This window comes from Nerophis lumbriciformis, linkage group LG13, assembly GCF_033978685.3.
Source record: "Nerophis lumbriciformis linkage group LG13, RoL_Nlum_v2.1, whole genome shotgun sequence".
NCBI lineage: Eukaryota > Metazoa > Chordata > Actinopteri > Syngnathiformes > Syngnathidae > Nerophis > Nerophis lumbriciformis.
Window position 1 is genome coordinate 27,712,881 of NC_084560.2, and position 12,935 is coordinate 27,725,815.

At 37.4% G+C, this 12,935-nt stretch overlaps 1 protein-coding gene across 2 annotated transcripts in view; it reads left to right on the forward strand.

Moving 5' to 3' along the window:
* LOC133613680 (vang-like protein 1) overlaps positions 1-12,341 on the forward strand; it is a 47,381-nt gene extending 35,040 nt beyond the window's left edge. The window contains exons 7-10 of one of the 2 annotated variants that reach the window (XM_061971391.2): positions 1,181-1,216; positions 3,973-4,120; positions 7,046-7,280; positions 10,613-12,341. In XM_061971391.2, the coding sequence (XP_061827375.2) occupies positions 1,181-1,216; positions 3,973-4,120; positions 7,046-7,280; positions 10,613-10,873 (680 nt within the window). In that variant the 3' untranslated portion in view covers positions 10,874-12,341. The remainder of the gene's footprint in view (positions 1-1,180; positions 1,217-3,972; positions 4,121-7,045; positions 7,281-10,612) is intronic. The other variant, XM_061971392.2, reaches the window with a different exon arrangement.
* The last annotated feature ends 594 nt before the right edge of the window (positions 12,342-12,935 follow it).

The window sequence follows — 12,935 nt, forward strand, 5'->3', positions numbered from 1 at the left end:
ATTATAAGCAATTTTGACCAAATAAGAATAGAAATAATCAGTGACATGGTCAAAATGTGGCCAACATAAAACCTTTATTAACTGTTCAGGCAATGTTTTAAGCGTCATTATTGAAGATTCGTAATTGTCGTAACCGTAATATCATATCACTTTCTGAAGTGCATACCATTACTTTACTTTTATTATTATGTATTATTCAGGACAGGGACCTGTATGCACCGTAGTCCTATGTCGCAATAAGTGTCATTTCCTGTTCTCTGTTCATCACAATTTTTTTTGTTGCCAAAAAAAGGTCAAGTCTTTTTTTAAATGACATTTAATAATGTATACTAGGGACAAAAACACAATGTACAGTATTTTTTTCCCAATCAATGACACTGCAGTTTACTGGAGGCTTTAATGACAACAGTTTTAAAGCAGCACTAAAGAAATATAGGTAACACTTTAGTACAGGAAACATATTCCCCATTAATTAGTTGTTTATTAAAGTAACCAAGACTTAATTTAGAGTTATTTGGACACTAAGGGAACATATCAGGGTTAGGGTTAGGGTTGGGGTTAAGGTTAGAGTTAGGGTTACTAATAAGCAATAATTCTGAGGTTATTGAGGGAAGACTCTTAGTTAATGGCTAATAAGGCCCATGCAGAATAAGGCATTAATAAGTACTTAATAATTACTAATTAAGACCCAATATGTTACTAATTTGCATGTTAATAAGCAACTAATTAATGGTGAATATGTGTTCCCCATACTAAAGTGTTACCGAAATGTATACAAAATTAGTTTTCTTCTTGTTTTTTTAAATGTCTATCAGATGTCCTTTTATTATTGATTATTGACTATAGCCCTAATATACTGAGCAACCAGGACAGAAACCTGATTACCGCTCTCCTGCGTCACACTTAACACTATTTCCTGTTCTATGGTTATCAACGCATTTTCCCTATTTGCCATCACTGGTAGCCTTTTGTGGTGGCATCACCAAAAAAGTCAAAGATAATGCATAACACATGAAGTTCATACTAAAAGGTGCTGTAATTTGATGATACTGTACATTGTGATTGCATTGCATCATAACAGTGCGACGTCAGCTCACCCGCAGTATGTAAATGCAATTAGATTTTTTGACGTAGTTGTGATCTCCTGCTCTTTATTGCCCACTTCTTTTATGAGCTGCAGCATTGAGAGCAAGACTGAGACAGTATCTGTGGGAGAGTAAGTAGTGAGGAGAAAGCCCTCTCCCCTCCCCCCCACCCCCCCAGTCCCCCCACACCCACCCATGCACTTTTAAAGCACAGGAAGTGGCTCACGTCATGGCTTGGTTCACCCACCAAGCCCGTGTGCTTGACATAATGGATACACTGCATCCCCACCCCACGAACACACACGACTCACGTCGCACTTTCCACCATCCCATCCTCACCGCGTGCACACGGCCAAGGCGTTCATGATGCTGCATCCAGTGCGGCGTCCTCTATGGCCCTGCCCCCCTTCCCTCTCTATCAAAGAGCAGCAGAAAGGCCTCTGGGGGGCGGCGGGATTTCAAGCCTTAAATAATTCATCAGAGCAATGCTGATTCCTCACATTCTTCCACATGTCGACTTCATTGTTGCTCCCTTTCCTGTTTTCCCACAGTTTAGCATCGTTCATACCTGCACAAATGCCCGTACACACACACACACACACACACACACACACACACACACACACACACACACACACACACACACACACACACACTTTCCCATCATTTCATGGTTTAATGATGTTAACCTGTAAGTTTTACTGCTTTTTACTCTGCTCCTTTTACTCTGCTTCTTGCTACTGTAAAACCAACAAGAAGACTTTATGTTCATTTGTGTGCACAATATTAATGTTTAATCTAGTTGTCTATAAAAAGCATTCTGCATCTGAGGAGGCTTGATACTGTATAAAGGTTTTTTCCCTTTGCTATTATTGTCTGTAATTATCAATTCAAACTACGTAGTATCTTATGAACTAATAACAATGTACAATAGATATTAATTAGACTTAGACTTCCTTTTATTGTCATTCAAATTTGAACTTTACAGTACAGATAAGAAAGAAATTTCATTGCATTAGCTCGTTGTAATGCAGGATAAAAGAGCAATAATGTGCAGATATACTGTAAATAAATAGATTACTGTACAGATAAATATATTGCACTTTTTCATATGCATCCACGTTTATGGATGTATGTTATATTGTCTTTACATTCCAGCGAGTTAATCCGTTTTTTTTGGGGGGGGGGGGGTTCGAGGGAATTATTTTAATGCGTTCAAGAGTCTGATGGCCTGAGGGGACAATAAATGTAGTTGTAATGTTAATATTGATTACAAAGTGCATATGGAATATAAAAAGTTATGTTTTATTATATTCAAGTATATTTAATATGTAATTATTGCTTCATGTTTGGTATTTTTCTACATACTGTACATAAGTATACATGATTATTCATTTGTAATAATAATTCATTTTATATTTATATTAATGACATAAATAATACAGTATGATATTACAATATTATGACTATGATGATTTTATGATTTGATGAAGGATATGCGTCATTACATTATAAAGTATATGTTATTAAAATTATCTGAATCATTTTTTGTTATTGTTTAATGGACATTCGATTTTGATTTAAATATAAATGTATTAGATTATTACATTCACTATGAATAATTATTTCATTATAGTGATGTGTCGTTTGTGTATCTATATTTACAGGTTGTGGATAATAATAATACTAATAGTAGTAATAATAATAATAACATTATTTGTATGTTTTCTTTAAATTGCTGATCACTATTTGTATAAATATAAATAAATACATTAATTACATTGTACAGTATCTAATTTAGATGATTGTTGATAGTTATTGTGACAGTGTTGATCTTTATAAATATATAAATAACACAAGTTATGCATAACTACTTTTTTAATCATATATTAAAATATATTTTTAATTAATGTTGTTATTGTTTAGGGAATAATTAGATTTGTTTTAAATAAAAAATTATTAAATTAACAATAAAAACAATATTTTTTAATTGACTGATATGTATATAAAATGTGTGAATATATTATAATATTCATAGATATACAGGCAGAAAATATAGATGATTGTTGATATTTAATGAGAATGTATCTATATTAATAAATATATAGGTAGGAAACCAATTCCTTAATTATATTTGTTATTATATTTAACTCACAAGAACATCATAATAATATAATAATATAATATATAATCACTCGCCATACAGCAATAGATGATATTTGTCTACTACCTGTCCGTTTCTATGCTAGCTACCTCTCTTTGTTTATAATGTATATTTTCTGTTGGATCTACTTTTTATTTTATGCTGCGCTTTTTTTTCTGCAGCTGTTATATTGTACATGGTAATTGAGATTTGTTATATATTGCATATATTATATACGGTAATAATATAATATATCAGTATATATTATATATTGTATAGATAATATGTAAATACTAAGTATATGTTGTATTTTATATTGCTACTATAGTACATTTTTTGTCAACTTTATACCTTTTGTTTTCGCCCTCTATTTGTGCCCTTGTGTGCGTTGTTCTTTTTATCCTTTACATCCTTTGTAACTGAGCTACTGTGTGGAACAATTTCTCTTGTGGATCATTAAATGTTGTCTAAGTGTAAGTATTTTCAGTAATTTTCTGCATAATTTTCTGCATAATTTTCTGCATAATTTTGTATGATTGAGAGACATGATGCACGAGAGAAATGCCCACAAATGTAGAGAAGTTCATCTTGACAAGGTTAGAAACATCAATGGCGGATGCAAGGCCTTATAAGTGCATCAGTATGAAGGTGGACACTCCCTTTTGTTCTCCATGTTCTTCCACACACAACCCTTTACCTCTTCCTTATTATCAATTCACCTCTGTCCTCTCCCTTGGGGTGCAGCCCCTGGGAACACAGCAGGGGCCCAGCCTGCTAATGGCAACCAGTCCCAGGCTGCAGCCGCCGCCGCCAAACGCAAAGACAGCGCCCATAACGAGTTGTACTACGAGGAGGCCGACTTTGAGAGACGAGTTCGCAAACGAAAAGCCAGGTGAGTGCGAACAAGACGGGGTAACATGAGGCGTAGACAGGAAGTGTAGGCCTTACTAAATGCTAGCGCTAGCTAGCCAGCCACTTCAACAGAATGACATTATTAGCGATATCACTTGGCAAAGTGATGGCACGTACGTCAAAATAGGTATGCTGATATCAAGTAAGCACACTGAAGACATTTATAATAAATAATAAAATATACTTACAGACGTTGCTTAAACTAGCAGAAAGCACATTTGTTTAAGGAGTTTCTGTTCTGTGTTAGCAGGTCACATAATAAGCCACGCCCATACCAGGAAGTCAATTTATAGCAATTGTGTTGTCTGAACCTGTGTGACGTACTGTCATTTTTAAGTTTCAAAATGAGAGATAACAAATCAGGCTGGGTACTTTAGTGTCATCATACACTATGTTGACAAAAGTATTTGGCCACCTGCCTTGACTCACATATGAACTTGAAGTGCCATCCCATTCCTAACTCATAGGGTTCAATATGATGTGGGTCCACCTTTTGCAGCTATTACAGCTTCAACTCTTCCTGGAAGGCTGTCCACAAGGTTGCTGAGTTTGTTTATAGGTATTTTCGACCATTCTTCCAAAAGCGCACTGGTGAGGTCACACGCTGATGTTGGTCGAGAAGGCCTGGCTCTCAGTCTCCGTTCTAATTCATCCCAAAGGTGTTCGATCGGGTTCAGGTCAGGACTCTGTGCAGGCCAGTCAAGTTCATCCACACCAGACTCCGTCATCCGTGTCTTTATGGACCTTGCTTTGTGCACTGGTGCACAGTCATGTTGGATGAAGAAGGGGCCTGCTCCAAACTGTTCCCACAAGGTTGGGAGCATGGAATTGTCCAAAATGTTTTGGTATCATCATTCAAAGTTCCTCTTACTGGAACTAAGGGGCCAAGCCCAACTCCTGAAAAACAACCTCACACCATAATTCCTCCGCTGACCCCTCTCTGTCAGTTTACGTGGCCTACCACTTTGTGACTGAGTTGCTGTTGTTCCTAAACTCTTCCATTTTCTTATAATAAAGTCGACAGTTGACTTTGGAATATTTAGGAGCTAGGGAATTTCACGACTGGATTTGTTGCACAGGTGGCATCCTATGACAGTTCCACGCTGGAAATCACTGAGCTCCTGAGAGCGGCCCATTCTTTCACAAATGTTTGTAGAAACAGTCTCCATGCCTAAGTGCTTGATTTTATACACCTGTGGCTGGGCCAAGTGATTAGGACACCTGATTCTGATCATTTGGATGGGTGGCCAAATACTTTTGGCAATATAGTGTATCACAACATAGCATCAATATACACTATATTGCCAAAAGTATTTGGCCACCCATCCAAATGATGAGAATTAGGTGTCCTAATCACTTGGCCCGGCCACAGGTGTATAAAATCAAGCACTTAGGCATGGAGACTGTTTCTACAAACATTTGTGAAAGAATGGGCCGCTCTCAGTGATTTCCAGCGTGGAACTGTCATAGGATGCCACCTGTGCAACAAATCCAGTCGTGAAATTTCCTCGCTCCTAAATAGTCCGAAGTCAACTGTAGGCTTTATTATAAGAAAATGGAAGAGTTTGGGAACAACAGCAACTCAGCCACCAAGTGGTAGGCCACGTAAACTGACAGAGAGGGGTCAGCGGATGCGGAAGCGCATAGTGCAAAGAGGTCACCGACTTTCTGCACAGTCAGTTGCTACAGAGCTCTTCAAATTAGCCCACGTACAGTACGCTGAGAGCTTCATGGAATGGGTTTCCATGGCCGAGCAGCTGAATCTAAGCCATACATCACCAAGTCCAATGCAAAGCGTGGGATGCAGTGGTGTAAAGCCTGTCGCCACTGGACTCTAGAGCAGTGGAGACGCGTTCTCTGGAGTGATGAATCACGCTTTTCCATCTGGCAATCTGATGGACGAGTCTGGGTTTGGAGGATCTTGCCAGGAGAACAGTACATTTCGGACTGCATTGTGCCGAGTGTGAAATTTGGTGGAGGAGGAATTAGGGTGTGGGGTTGTTTTGTTTTGTTGCTCCCAACCTGGTGGGAACAGTTTGGAGCGGGCCCCTTCCTCTTCCAACATGACTGTGCACCAGTGCACAAAGCAAGGTCCATAAAGACATGGATGACAGAGTCTGGTGTGGATGATCTTGACTGGCCTGCACAGATTCCTGACCTGAACTCGATAGAACACCTTTGGGATGAAAAAAAAAACGGAGACTTAGAGCCAGGCCTTCTCGACCAACATCAGTGTGTGACCTCACCAATGCATTTTTGGCAGAATGGTGGAATATTCCTATAAACACACTCCGCAAACTTGTAGACAGCCTTCCCAGAAGAGTTGAAGCTGTAATAGCTGCAAAAGGTGGACCGACATCATATTGAACCCTATGGGTTAGGAATGGGATGGCACTTCAAGTTCATATGTGAGTCAAGGCAGGTGTCCACATACTTTTGGCAATATAGTGTATATGCTGTTATGCTTCATTAGTTAAGATAGAGTAAGACATGCTGCCATGTCTCATTTACATAGGGGGGAAAAAAAACAAAAACATAGCACAGATCTATAAAAATTACAACAAATAGAAGTGCTATAATTTGATGTAAATCATTCAATTTCTTTTTTCAAATATGCTGCATAATGGTGTGCTTCACTTAACTCAGGAAGCTGAGAAATGAACACAATGCAGTCAAATTGTGCAATGATCAGTAAAATAGATAGGTTACATAGAAATGCTATACTGTGCTATGTTGCATTAGTCAAGATAGAGCATGACATGCTGCTATGCCTCACTTACCTTGGAAATAAAACAAATTAAAACGTTGCACAGATCTATAAAATAAATAAAATAAAAGGTGATGTACTTTCGTGATGCATCTTTATGCAAGATAGTGCATGACATGCTGTGATTTGATGTGTCAGGTTGGTGGTGGCGGTGGAGGAGGCCTTCACGCACGTCCGCCGCATGAAGAAAGAGGACGAACGTGCATCACCCTCCGACATCATGGACGTCCGGGAAGCGGCATTGGCCATTTTCCCATCGATGGCCCGCGCGCTGCAGAAGTACCTGCGCACCACCAGGAGGCAGCACTGCCACAGCATGGAGAGCATCCAGAAGCACTTAGCTTTCTGCCTCATTAACAACATGAGCCCAAAGGTGAACTCGTTTATTTGGATGTTATTTTTATTTGATTGTATGTATACACCAACCTGTCTGGGGAAAACAGGTGGAAATTAGTCTTCTGACATATTTACATAATATTACAAAACCCAAAACCAGTGAAGTTGGCACGTTGTGTAAATCGTAAATAAAAACCGAATACAATGATTTGCAAATCCTTTTCAACTTATATTCAGTTGAATACACAGCAAAGACAAGATATTTAACGTTCAAAGTTATTGCAAATATTAGCTCATTTGGAATTTGATGCCTGCAACGTGTTTCAAAAAAGCTGGCACAAGTGGCAAAAAAGACTGAGAAAGTTGAGGAATGCTCATCAAACACTTATTTGGAACATCCCACAGGTCAACAGGCTAATTGGGAACAGGTGGGTGCCATGATTGGGTATAAAAGCAGCTTCCATGAAATGCTCAGTTATTCACAAACAAGGATGGGGCTAAGGTCACCACTTTGTCAACAAATGCGTGAGAAAATTGTCAAACAGTTTCAGAACAACATTTCTCAACGAGCTATTCCAAGGAATTTAGGGATTTCACCATCTACGGTCCGTAATATCATCAATAGGTTCAGAGAATCTGTACAAATCCCTTGACGTAAGTGATATTACGGACCTTCGATCCCTCAGGCTGCATCAAAAAGCGACATCAGTGTGTAAAGGATATCACCACATGGGCTCAGGAACACTTTAGAAAACCACTGTCAGCAACTACAGTTGGTCGCTACATCTGTAAGTGCAAGTTAAAACTCTACTATGCAAAGCGAAAGCTATTTATCAACAACACCCAGAAGCGCCGCCGGCTTCGTCGGGCCCAAGCTCATCTAAGATGGACTGATGCAAAGTGTAAAAGTGTTCTGTGGTCAGACGAGTCCACATTTCAAATTGTTTTTGGAAACTGTGGACGTTATGTCCTCCGGAACAAAGACGAAAAGAACCATCTGGATTGTTATAGGCGCAAAGTTCAAAAGCCAGCATCTGTGATGGGATGGGGGTGTATTAGTGCCCAAGACATGGGTAACTTACACATCTGTGAAGGCACCATTAATGCTGAAAGGTACATACAGGTTTTGGCGCAACATATGTTGCCATCCAAACAACGTTATCATGGACGCCCCTGTTTATTTCAGCAAGACAATGCCAAGCCACGTATTACAACAGTGTGGCTTCATAGTAAAAGAGTGTGGGTACTAGGCTGGCCTGCCTGTAGTCCAGACCTGTCTCCCATTGAAAATGTGTGGCGCATTATGAAGCGTAAAATACCACAATGGAGACCCCCGGACTGTTGAACAACTTAAGCTGTACATCAAGCAAGAATGGGAAATAATTCCACCTGAAAAGCTTCAAAAATTGGCATCCTCAGAGTGTTGTTAAAAGGAAAGGCCATGTAACACAGTGATAAAAATGTCCTTGTGCCAACTTTTTTCCAATGTGTTGCTGCCATTACATTCTACGTTAATGATTGATTGCAAAAAAAAATCTAGTTTCTCAGTTGGACCATTAAATATCTATTAATAAATATTATTAAATATTAAATAAAAGGATTTGCAAATGATTGTATTCTGTTTTTATTTACCATTTACACAACGTGCCAACTTCACTGGTTTTGGGTTTTGTATTTATATGTTCATTAATATGTGCTGTCCTTATTTTAAATTAAGAGAAAGAAATAAAAAATAAAAAGGGAGCAGTCGTTTCCTCATATATTGGTCCCATTGTGGCCACCGTACCTCTTGCTCAGCAATGCAAAAGTGGACTACAACAAGGTTGTTTGTCTTATCATGTATCATTCAGTCCATAACGACCCCTCTTCTTCAAGAACTGTTTTGGGGAAAAAAACACTTTTTAAACAAAATTAAAGATATGTTTTTTAAATCCGTGAAATAAATTGTAAACCATATTTAATAAATATGCAAATACGAAACGTCTTTTTCAGGCTTTTTGCGAGAAATAAATATTTTGTTATCGTGTCTGATGCATAAATATTTTCATTTGATTATGATAATAATGTGTCGTTATGTTGTCAAATTCCAAAAATTTAAACTACTCTTTTTTCCAAGTTAAAAAATATTCCAAGATTCTCCAGAATTTCCGTTTTTCCGGGACATTTTTCACATTTAAAATGAATTGCCCATTTTTCAAACTTTCACCATTTCCAAATTTTTCAACCGATGCAAATCATTCCACCTTCAACATATTCCACCATTCTGGAAATTTAAACTCCACTTTTTTTTTTTTCAAATTCCAAACATTTCCAGAATTCCCGGTTTTCCGGGACATTTTTCCCATTTAAAATGAATTGGCCATTTTTTAGACTTTCACCATTTCCACATTTTTCAACTGATTTAAACCATTCCACCTTCAACATATTCCACCATCGTGGAAATTGAAACTACTCTTTTTTCCAAGGTAAAAAAAAATTCCAGGATTTTCCATAATTTCGGGTTTCCCGGGACATTTTTCCCATTTAAAGTGAATTGGTCATTTTTCAACAAATTCAAACCATTCCACCTTCAAAATATTCCACCATTCTGGAAATTTGAACTACTCTTTTTTCCAATTTCCCAGAATTCCCGGTTTTCCGGGACATTTTTCCCAATTATAATGAATTGGCCATTTTTCAAACTTTCACCATTTCCACATTTTTCAACCGATTCAAACCATTGCACCTTCAACATATTCCACCATTCTGGAAATTTAAACTACTTTTTTTTCCAAGTTAAAAAAAAATTCAGGATTTTCCACAATTCCTGGTTTTCCAAAGCCCCATTTCCACCCTTTTTTCTGGCGACTACTCCTCCAGCATTTTTTAACCCACTTCAACCGTTCCACCGTCAAAACATTCCTCTTAATCAGGACAAAAAAACTAAGTTGTTTTTTGAACTGGAAAAATTCCCGGTTTTCCCGAAATTCCAGGAACTCCGTAATACCATTTCTCAATTCAACTCGTTACTACTTCAAAATTTCTTGACCGATTTGAAAAATTCCAGCACCAACCATTTGAACTCATTCAGACCATTCAAGTTTTTTACCATTTACAAAAAAAAATCCGCTTTTCCAGAAATTCCCACATTTTTGGGAAATTCCTATTTAAATCAATGGGACATTCTTCAAAGTTCCACAACTCCCACAATTTTCATCTGATTCAAACTGTTCCAACTTCAAAATATTCAGCCTGTTTGGGAATTGTGTGCTCTACTTCAACAATTAAAAAAAAATTCCAGGATTTCAGTTCAACTTCAGCATTAGAGCATTCACAATTCCTTCAGGAATTGCCTCTTCTAGTTATATATTATTGTGGTTTCGTCCACAGGCCTTCCTGGAGACATACCTGGCCCCGGGTCCCACCCTCCAGTACGGCCCGGAGCGCTGGATGGCCGACCAGTGGATGTTGGTGAGCGAGGCGTCAGTAACCAGCGGCGTCAAGGAAGGCAGCGAGTTCACGCTGAGGTGCCTCGACTTCAGCTTAGCCATCACGGTCAAGGGCATCCCGTACATCCGAGTGACCGAAGAGTACGTGGACCCCAAGTCACACAAGTTCGTGCTTCTGCTCCAGTCGGAAACGTCGGTTTAACAACCTCCCCGGACCTTTATGACTCAAAAATGTCAGATTTTTGTCGCAAAAACTTCTGGATGGGAGGGATACGTCTGTACTTTTCCACCTTGTCAGGCATCCTTCTATGCACTACAGACTCATTTGCATGTGGACGAGTGTTTATTTTTTTTTATTTTTTAGAATGTGTGTTTTTGTGTGGTGGAGACATTTGCCAAAAGTCTGGCTGTGAAAAAAAAAAGTAACTGTTGGTATGTGTACAGTATTTATACATCAACATGCATTATTCCCTGCATACTTTTTTATATTAAACTGCGTGGATGATTATCTAAAACTTTTTTTTTTTTTTTACGATGAATGTAAATATGTGTTTTGTATATCATGTCAAATCAGTGGCAAGAGTGACTGCCCAGAATGACCTTTTTATATATCTTGTGCCCTCTTATTAAAGCACTTCCCAGATGTTACATATTATATATAAATATTCCGTTTTTATAGACATAATTTATGCTAAATATTGATTTTTTTGGAAGATTAGTTAGAGCAGGGGTGTCAAACGTACGGCCCGAGGGCCGGATCAGGCCCACGGACAGGTTTTATCTGGCTCGCGGGATGAGTTTGCTAAGTATAAAAATGAGCCGAAATTTGGGAATGAAAGAAAAAGCTGTTCTATATGTGTCCACTAGATGTCACAATAGCAATTATTTGTATTTTTGTAAATTATGCTACACATAATGTTAGTACACTAGTCGAGGAAAATGATCAAACTACATAAATAACATCCTGTAATTTGATTTTGATTTTTTTTTTTATCTTGATAGATTGCAAATTAACACCAATGAGTTGACTGATGAACATTATCACATAATTTGTTTAGAAAGTATAAACATCGACAATTAAAGATAGAATGCTATTAATCGCAACATGTAAGTGTAAAAAAAAAAAACAGTATTATGATTTGTGCATTTTCAGAATGTGCTTGTTCTATGTTTAAACAAAGAAAACAATCTGAAATGTTCTTTATTTTTAAGTTATCGTGCCGTGATTTTACCAGTCCGGCCCACTTCGGAGTAGATTTTTCTCCATGTGGCCCCCGATCTAAAATGAGTTTGACACCCCTGAGTTAGAGGGTAAAAATAATCAAATTGGACTCATTATTTAAGTTGGACTCAAAACAGTGTTTGTCGCGGTCAGCGTCTCACTGCTGCCACCTATTGGCCACTTCATTCTAGACCGTCAAGTTTGAAGAGAGAACGTTGAACTGTATTTAATTTGAATGTTGTCATTTCACATAAGGACAAATGTTACTGTTGTCACTGATGTTTTGTACACATTTTGTCCCTGCACATGAATCCTAACCTTTGTACGTGTGGATGTGTGTGTGTGTGTGTGTTAAGTGTCTGTTGTGACACATTTTTGTACACCAACAGACCACAAGCTGTGTCAAATCCCCGTTTGTTAAAAAAAAATAAAAAGCATTTGTATTGATTTGAACTGTTTTTAACTAATTAAGATATAAATTACATACATGTTGATTTGATCAGATTTTATATTACCGCAAATAATACAATGATAATGGTAGTTAATTAAAATATAACAATCATAAAAACTGTATTGTAGTTATTTAGTAAATTGTCCCTATTTTAAAAAAAACATATCCCATTGAAAACCAGAAAACAGAAATGCCATTCTGGATCTTAAATTTGTTGTTTATATCTGTCCACCGGATATAACTGCTTTGCTATTTAAATGGCCAGCTCCATGTAGTGTTGGATAAAGGTGTGTATGTAAAAAAAAAAAAAAACTTTAAAAAACGTTTTATATATTAAATAGTATAATTTAACATATTTAACTTTTTTTCCAGATAAATAAACAGTGGTGTTGTGTAACCATACTGGACTTTAAAGGGTTAAATCCCAAAAATATGATTAGTATTTTATATGTATATTTCAGACTCGGGTATTTTTCAAAGATTGAGTTGTTTAAAGTGCAAATATATATATATATATATATATATATATATATATATATATATATACATACATACATATATATAGGATCTGAGGATGTCGTTGTGGGTTGT